This window comes from Hippopotamus amphibius, chromosome 2 (assembly GCF_030028045.1).
Source record: "Hippopotamus amphibius kiboko isolate mHipAmp2 chromosome 2, mHipAmp2.hap2, whole genome shotgun sequence".
Lineage (NCBI taxonomy): Eukaryota > Metazoa > Chordata > Mammalia > Artiodactyla > Hippopotamidae > Hippopotamus > Hippopotamus amphibius.
In genome coordinates this window covers 73,705,978-73,714,486 of record NC_080187.1, presented here as the reverse complement: position 1 = coordinate 73,714,486, position 8,509 = coordinate 73,705,978, and the positions used below count along the sequence as shown (strand labels likewise).

General features: G+C 39.4%; 1 protein-coding gene across 1 annotated transcript; it reads right to left on the bottom strand.

The window, feature by feature from the left end:
• Positions 1-6,638: 6,638 nt before the first annotated feature.
• LOC130845320 (RNA-binding protein FUS-like) lies at positions 6,639-8,220 on the bottom strand. Its single transcript, XM_057722353.1, is given in 2 exon segments — positions 6,639-7,620; positions 7,623-8,220. Coding segments are annotated over 2 exon segments (1,512 nt in total). The 5' UTR covers positions 8,164-8,220; the 3' UTR covers positions 6,639-6,649.
• Between the last annotated feature and the right edge of the window lie 289 nt (positions 8,221-8,509).

Genomic DNA, 8,509 nt, shown 5'->3' with positions numbered 1-8,509 from the left:
TAGTCGTTATTGATTTAAAATAACCACATATACAACCAAGTACCCACATGTGATCTATTCTCTCTCTCTCTGTCTTCCCTCTCATTCCCTTCTCCTCCCCTTCTCTTTTTCATACACACACACACACACACATTCACACAAATGTATTGAGGCATATATCAAAATAAGCATGCTTGGAAGAATCTTCAAATAACAATATGAGTAGTTACCTTCAGAGATGCACTTTCAAGTGATTTTCAACCTTTTTTCTGTTCAATTGGAATATTATTTCCTAAATGAGCCCACTCCATTTTGATGATCACAATAAAAAGCTTACTTTTGCTTATTTAGAGATAGAGTAGAAAATTCTACCATTAAAGAGCAATTAGATAGTATCTAGACAGAAAAAAAAGGCAAAAAATGATAGATAATTTGACACTGTCTTAAAACACAGGAACTAAACTGAAGGAACCCGTACAGCTCAGAGCGAACTACATTTTAAAGTAGAAACGCAGACAGAGATCCTCCCAAAAGAAAAATATCAGCAATTAACAACTAAAAAAATACAGGAGGAGGAGGAGATGTAGGTGCCAGAAACCAGAATGCTATTTCACCTTACACAAAATAGATGAATTAGACAAGAATCACACTACATAAATGTAATTTCTAATATATATGGTTTAGCTCAGAATTCCAAAAAGGATTAGAGATACCTATATGGAATGGGAAGCAAGGAATGTTCTGTGAGAGGAAAATGAGTTATATTTTAACACAGTAGAAAATAGCCAATGCAGGTTCTTTTCTGGATTTCCATAGAGAGGAAAATTCAGAGATAAAATAAAACATTCTGACAGAGGTCATAAAATAGCCAAAGTCAAATCAGCATAGATAAACATGGAGTTTGTTCATAGAAGGTGACTAGTTCAACAACAGTTGAGAGTACATGTTGGGCAATAGTAGAAATGAGATTGGAAATTTAAAATGGGTTAATTTGAAGAGAAACTTGAAAAACATATCTCAAGCTTAATTTGGTCAACAATAATATCATAGTATCATAATGTGTTGATGAATGGGATTTTGGTCACTCACTCCAATTTTCTGCAATTTTTAATGAGAAAACTGGTGCTATTAAAGGTTTAAATGGCTTGCTCATAATGATGGTGTAAACATCTAACTCAAGTCATATTCCCAGAACAGAAACAATGAGATCTTGCAATGATTATTTTGGGAACTGTAATCTCTAAACTGTACAGAGGAAATATTAGTAGGATTGAATGGAAGTAAAAATGAACTAGAAATATCAAAAAGCACGTCCAAAGGAATGTGTAAACATAAAAATTGAATATATTATTTGGAAATGAGAGGAAAGTGTGAGTCTCAAGAATTTTCAACTGAAATTGTGAAAAAATTTTGTGAGTATAAGAATTATAAAGTGAAGAAAAAGCCATCAAAGCTAGATTTCCAAGCTGGAGGACTTTGAAGCAACTAAGCATTATTCAAAGCTAAACTGAAGAAAGCAATGACATATTTATCAGAAACTAATCTACAGGTTAGTTCTTTTAAGGAAGTAATAATGTCAATTTAAGTTAACTCTTCAAAGATATAGGTGGAATCAAAATAGTTTGATTTCACACTGTTTCTGAAAGGAGATTCCCTTTTAAAAAAACTTTAATTTCCAGAAAATCCTGACCCATGCACATCATCAGAAAGAAACTTGGGCTTCAAGGAATGCATTTCCCAATGTTTAATTTGTTTGTTTCTTGGAATTAGCAGCCTTCCTAGGGAAAAAAAAAAAAAGATTAAATGAAATGGCAATTATCATGCCATTGGGACTTTCATTCCAAAATGGAAACCAAAGACCAAATTGGGGTTTTCAAAGGACATAAATCTCTCTCTCTCTCTCTCTCTCATTTATTCCCATCCTTTCCTCCCCCACTCCCTCCCATCTCTCTCATCCCTCTCCCTCTCTCTCTCTCTCCCCTTCTCCCCTCCCCTCCTCTCCTTTCCTCTCCCTCATTCCCTTCCTCCCCACTCTTTTATGCATACACACTACTGCCAGGAGTTTGGTAGAAAGAAAATACATTACACTCTAAGTAACATATTGGGTTGACATTCCATATAGTTAAATAACTTCACACAATATGACTTACTAAATTTAAATTGCCAGTATGCTCAAGCTTTTGCCCTTTATTTTCTCCTTCATCAACTCTCAATTCATCCTTGCTCTTCTAAACACCCAAGACATAAAATTATCTATTTTCTTTTATCTACCTTCATCCCTTGGGAAATCAAATGCTCTTATTCTGGCTTCTTGAAGTCTTGCCCTTTGTTCAGGCGAACCTAATGACATTGCATGATGCTGTTTCTTACCAACATTTCTTGTGACATTTCTCTCCTTTTTCTGGCTTTATTATATTTTTCATGGTTTATCTTACAACTTTTATAACTGATCTGCTTCTTTTGCTTCATTCTCAGACAGAGATCTATCCATGCCTTCTTTGATAGCAGAGTAATGGTAGAGGTATAAGTATATCTATGGAAGGCATGGGCATTCAAATTATGATGTATAATTTGAGACTTACACAATAAAAATCAGATGACAAGAAGCAGCAAGAAGACAATTAATACTCTATCAACAAAATGTACTCAGACATATTCAAATATTTTAAAAATGAGTGGAACATGTGAATACATCATTATGACCCAGGACATATACTCATATTTGTTAAATTTTCCATTTACTTCTTTCTTATTCATTTTAAAATATTGGCTATATATTTTTTCTCTGAAAAAAGCCATTAATAATTGAAAATTATCACATATATGGAAATATAAAATAGAATGTTACAGTGACTTTTATAGGCCCAATAAAAATATGTATGTATAAATATAAAAGTTGCATTATAATAAGGAATCAGAAAGGTTAAAAATAAAGATTCACTTTTCTTATTAGCAGAAAGCCAGAACAAGAAAGTAATGTTTTGACATGTAAAATTGTTACTTTCTATTTGGGAGGTAAAATATACTTGTGATCAACTATAACTTGATGCATAAAACACTACTTTTTCTTCCAGGAGTCACTGAAATAATATCCATAAATTCTCAATCCCTTAAACAGAAATTTTTATCAGTAGACAATATACAGCAGTTCATATCTTTTCTAAATCATTGATTAAAATTGGAGAGGATGAATGCAAGGAAAAATTCCTCCTTCCACATGACAAGAATTGATCATCTATGCATTTTTTTCTGGATAATACAGTCCAAGCAAAACTTATTAGAACTGTGTGTATCTACATGATATATTTCATTCTTTTCAGCCTCTTACCCAAAGATAACAGACTTCATATTTTGTTAAAACATAGAAATGTATCTTTTGTATATTAATCCTGCTGGCAATTATATCACTATGGCATTACTTATAGCTTGTGGTTGAAGTGGTACGGATACACTAAGCTTTTTAATGCTCTGTTCAATTCCGAGGTATGGCTGATGACTCATTCTGCCAAAAGGGCTGTGGGCAGAGATGCCATGTGTCAACTCTATGTCAAAGCATTGAAGAGTCAGCATCATACCTCTAGAGTGTCTTCCCTTGATACAACAATTAGCAGAGTGCATATCCCAGATGGTAAAGTTATCAGATGTTGGAGTTTTTATCAGACTACATCCCTGAGTGACAGTGTGGAGGGAAGAACCCCTGGAATACAGAGACAAACTTTTATTGCATTAAGCCATTGAGATCGTGGGATTGCCTGCCATCACCACATATCCTAGCCTAACAAATATGTACAGTAGCTTAACATTACTACTTTCTACATACCATGTGCCAGATACTTTTTCATTAACCTGTGTTAAGATATTTCTGGAGTCAATCTTACTGACTTAGAGTCTGTCATCTATTTATTTGCCTTTATTTTCTTTGTAATTATTTAAATTTGTAGAGTCAAAATTACACTCTTGCTTTTATTTCTCTATCCTGTCATAACCTAGAAAATAAACTTTTATTATAAGAACATCTATATCAATAAACTTCTGAATCCAAAACAGACATAAAGCCATATGAAAGCAGTTGTCATTTCGGTAAAATTATTGGTATTACACTGGACCAACTTCCAAATGAGAGATGCAGCAGAGCCAATGAGATATTTACAGTGCTAGAGAATAAGAAAAACAGTTCCATGTGATTTCTTGGAAATTTTTCTAATGTAGAATGGTGTAAAGATCATTTATATTTAGACCACTTGAATTTTTGTTATGGGGATGTAATATTTTTTAAATATATACTCTTAATTTCCAGTATTTTGAATAAAATCATGAATAAATTTTCTAGAATAACTGTCACAGAGACAAAAACATTTGACAGAAGAGAGGTGAATAACCTCAAACCTGTGAACAACGTTCAGTTCACCAGATACAAAATAAATATAAATTAAAACAGCATATTTTACTATCTTATTGGCAAACACTGAAAAGAATTACAGGAAACAGAGTTGGCATGGTGAGAAGAAATTCACCATTTAAAGACAGCTTTTGGGAATGAAGAGTGGTACAAATTTTCCCTCAATTTATGTCACAATAGAACAAATATTTTCCAGAAAATTCTAATTATAATAGAAATAAACGGAAGCAGCTATAAAGTCCAGATTAAGAGATTCAAAAAAAAAAAATTAAGAGGAATTCACATGGCATACAAGGCACTTAACTTATAGATGAAGTAGAAATACATTTAAAAACAAATTTATTCATTTTAACAAATATTTATTCATCCTTTAGTATTTACTCTTTAACTGTGTCACAGATGTTCTAGTCCAGCAAGAACAGAGTGGTGAACAAACACACCCTTGTTCAAAGGTATAGCATAAATTCAAACAGTAGTAAAAGTAATGAAAATGGAGATTGGAAAATGTGATAGGGAATCACGGGGTGAGGGTGGGACCGGGGGCAGGGGGGCATTCAGAGTGGACAGTGAGGTGGGCCTTACCGACAAGGTGCCATTTAAGCTGAGATTTAGAGACAAGAAAGAGCCGGACAGAGCTGAAGGACAGTCATCTACACAAACAAAATGCAGATGTGCCACAATGGAAATGAGCTCGGTGTTCAAAGACCAGAAAGAAAGCAAGGGTCTGAGCCTTCCTTCATGGGAAGAATGCTGGGGAACAAATTCAGAGTTAGATGGCCAAATCATTAGGTACTTGTAGGCCACAGTAAGGAGAACAGTCTTTATTTCAGGTGATGTGATGAAGAGGCGGAACATTTTCACCAAGGGAAGTAATCGAGACATTTTAGAGATCACTCTGGAAGCTGTGCCGAAAATGGACTGTAGAAAGGAAACGAGTAAACGTGGTTTGGGCCAGGACAGTGGCTGTAAAAATGAAGAAAAGTGAAGTAACTCGATATATATATGTGGTTGCTGAAGTCTTACATATGGGATTCCGTGGAAGGGAGGATTCTGCAGGTTTTGGACAGAGCTACTGGACGGTTTATTTGTTGCAAGGGGGAAGACTAAGAGGAGAATACATTAGGGGAGAAATGATGAGTTCTGTCTTGGTCACTCTGAATATAAAATGAACTTTTAAAGTAGCTACTGCATATATAAATTTGGGGCTCAGGGGATGTCAGAGAATACATTTGGGAGCTGTCTGCAAAGAAGTGGTTTCATAACCAATAACACATGAGAACACTAAAGGAGACAGTGTAGATAGAGAAGAGCAGAGAAATTGTTTAGAAGTGTCTTAAGTTCCCCCTCTAAATCTAAGCTCCTTAATATCCACCATAAAGTCAATCATGTTTTTTCTCTTTGCAGAAAACTATGAAATTGACACTATTATTTTATTTAATAAGTTGTACAGAGTCCCACAATGTCACATTTCATATGAGGACCATTCATCAATATTTCTATTTTTCTTTTCTTTTTCTTTTTTTTTTTACATTTCGAACAGTGTTTTCTAATATTGCAGAATATTGATCAAAATATATAAATGCCTGCTTATACACCATTAGGGGAATTTCACACTTTTCGGCCATGTTTCATAACTGGAGCAACATCAGCTTCTTATTGGTTGAAGAAGAAACACCCATGGTCTAAATGAAGGCCCGGGAACAAATGATTTCCTGTGATGATGTAATATTAATACCATACATAGAAAGTGGAAAATCCACTACAAAATTGGGAATATTTTTTAGAAAAGTTATCATTTACATCTTGATGGTGGTTTTCCATATATTTCACATATTCTCATAACCAGAACTCTTAAAATTTTTATCTACATAGTCACTGTTTTCAAAATCTACCAGACATTTTTCCAATTTTTGCATAGCATCTTTATCCCAGTAGTCAAGAGCTTCAGTAACAATAACCATAACCCTGGGGCCATAACTTGAAAAATGTTCTTCTACATTAAAATATGGTGTGATGTAGGAGTCGTCACTTGCCAAATTTCGAAGGTCTAAACCTTCCTGCACTTGGAAACACGCATAGATACTACTTATGATGTACAAAAAAATTTTATTTTAACTAAAATGATGGTTTTTAATGGGAACCAGAGGTATGGTTACAATTACATAGTCTAACACAAAAAACCCGTGGGTGATCAGGAGTTGCAAGGTTACAAAATAATGAGGGTAACACTGGGTACAGGAAGAAAGCTGCTGCAGAACCTCAGGAGCCAGGCTAACACGGCCTCTCTCTGCGATCCTGTCTGTGCTCGCCCCTGGAGTCCATCTTGCCAGGGCCAAAGCCACCTCTGTCCCCACCACCCCGGCCCCCTCGGAAGCCCCCACGGTCCCCTCCTCGGCCTCGGTAGCCACCCCGATCGTAGCCTCCTCTGCCACCACGACGATCATCTCCGTAGCTACCCCCCATATGAGAGCCTCCTGGTCCCCCTCCTGGGCCATCAGGTTTAGGAGCCTTACACTGGTTGCATTCATTCCTCCAAGAGAAGTTCATGTTCTCGCAGGTAGGATTAGGACACTTCCAGTCCCCTGCTCGCTGCTGTCCTCCACCGCCACCACTGCCACTGGGGAATCCTCCTCGGCCACCGCCACCACCGCCACCACCTCCATAGCCTCCACGGCCCATGGGTCCTCCTCGCCCTCGGCCTCCACAACCATTGCCACCACCCCGATTGAAGTCTGCTCGCCCAGTAGCAAATGAAACCTTGATAGGATTCCCAGAGAATTCTTTACCATCAAACCAGTCAATAGCTGCTTTAGCAGAAGGTGGGTCATCAAATGATACTGTTGCCTCTCCCTTCAGCTTGCCCGTTTCCCTGTCTGTGTACAGATTAATCATGGGCTGTCCCGTTTTCTTATTTGTCTTAACGATACCAATCTGCTTGAAGTAATCAGCTACAGACTCAACTGTCACATTCTCGCCGAGGCCTTGCACGAAGATGGTGTTGTGGTCTGAATTATCCTGTTCAGAGTCATAACGTGATCCTTGGTCCCCAGGGCCCCCAAATTTATTGAAGCCACCACGGTCACTTCCGCCCATGCCGCCTCTGCCTCCACGGCCACCTCCACGACCTCTGGGTTCATAGCCACCACTGCTGCGGTTGTAACCACCACCACCGCCGCCCCGGCCACGGCCCCCACGGTCCTGCTGGCCTCCCCCGGAGCCGCCGCCACTCTGGTCCTGATTCCATAACCGCCGCCACTCATGGAGGACTGATCTTGGCCATGGCTACCTCCACCACCCCCTCCACCCCCTCCACCGCCACTGTTGTACTGGTTCTGCTGCCCGCCGCCCTGAGGGGGATTATAGCTCTGCCGCTGTCCACCACAGCCAGACAGCTGGCCATGGCCCCCACTCTGGGGCTGCCCACAGCCGCTGCTCTGAGAACCGCTACCATAGCTTCCCGAGGTGCTGCTAGGAGCTGGCCGCTGGCCATAGCCAGGGTACGAGGACTGCTGCGCATAAGACGACTGGGAACTCTGGCCACAGCCACCAGCTGAGCCAGACCGCTGGGGAGTTGCCTGCGTGCCGTAGCCTGTGTTCTGGGTCTGTCCATAAGAACTACCGTAGCTGCTCTGGCCATAGCCTAAAGTGTCCGTTGACTGGCCGTAGCCACTGTAACTCTGCTGTCCGTAGGGCTGACTGCTCTGCTGGGAATAGCCCTGCCCAGGCTGGGTTGGGTAGGCCCCATCGCTTTGGGTCGCTTGTTGGCTATAGTCGTTTGAGGCCATGTCCGCGCACGCGCGCACAGGTCGACACGCAACAAAGTCCCAACACCACGGAGCACCGACGCCTCGAGGACTGTGTACGAAATTTTTAAAGCACTACAAAAAACTTGGACTCGGTGCTTGTGAGTAAAGGACCAAAATAGTCTCTAAAGAACAAATTCATCATATGGATATCAGCTTTATGTTCATCTCGCAGAGAATCACATGGGAGGCAGCAGGACTTCTTTAATGAGGAACATTTTTGGTCAGGAGTTTCTGGCATCTTCAACCAGCGTAGACAGACTACTTCTCTTTTACCGTCCAGGGCCATAAATGCAGTCCCAGCTCGGGCTCCTGTCCCAGATCCGAC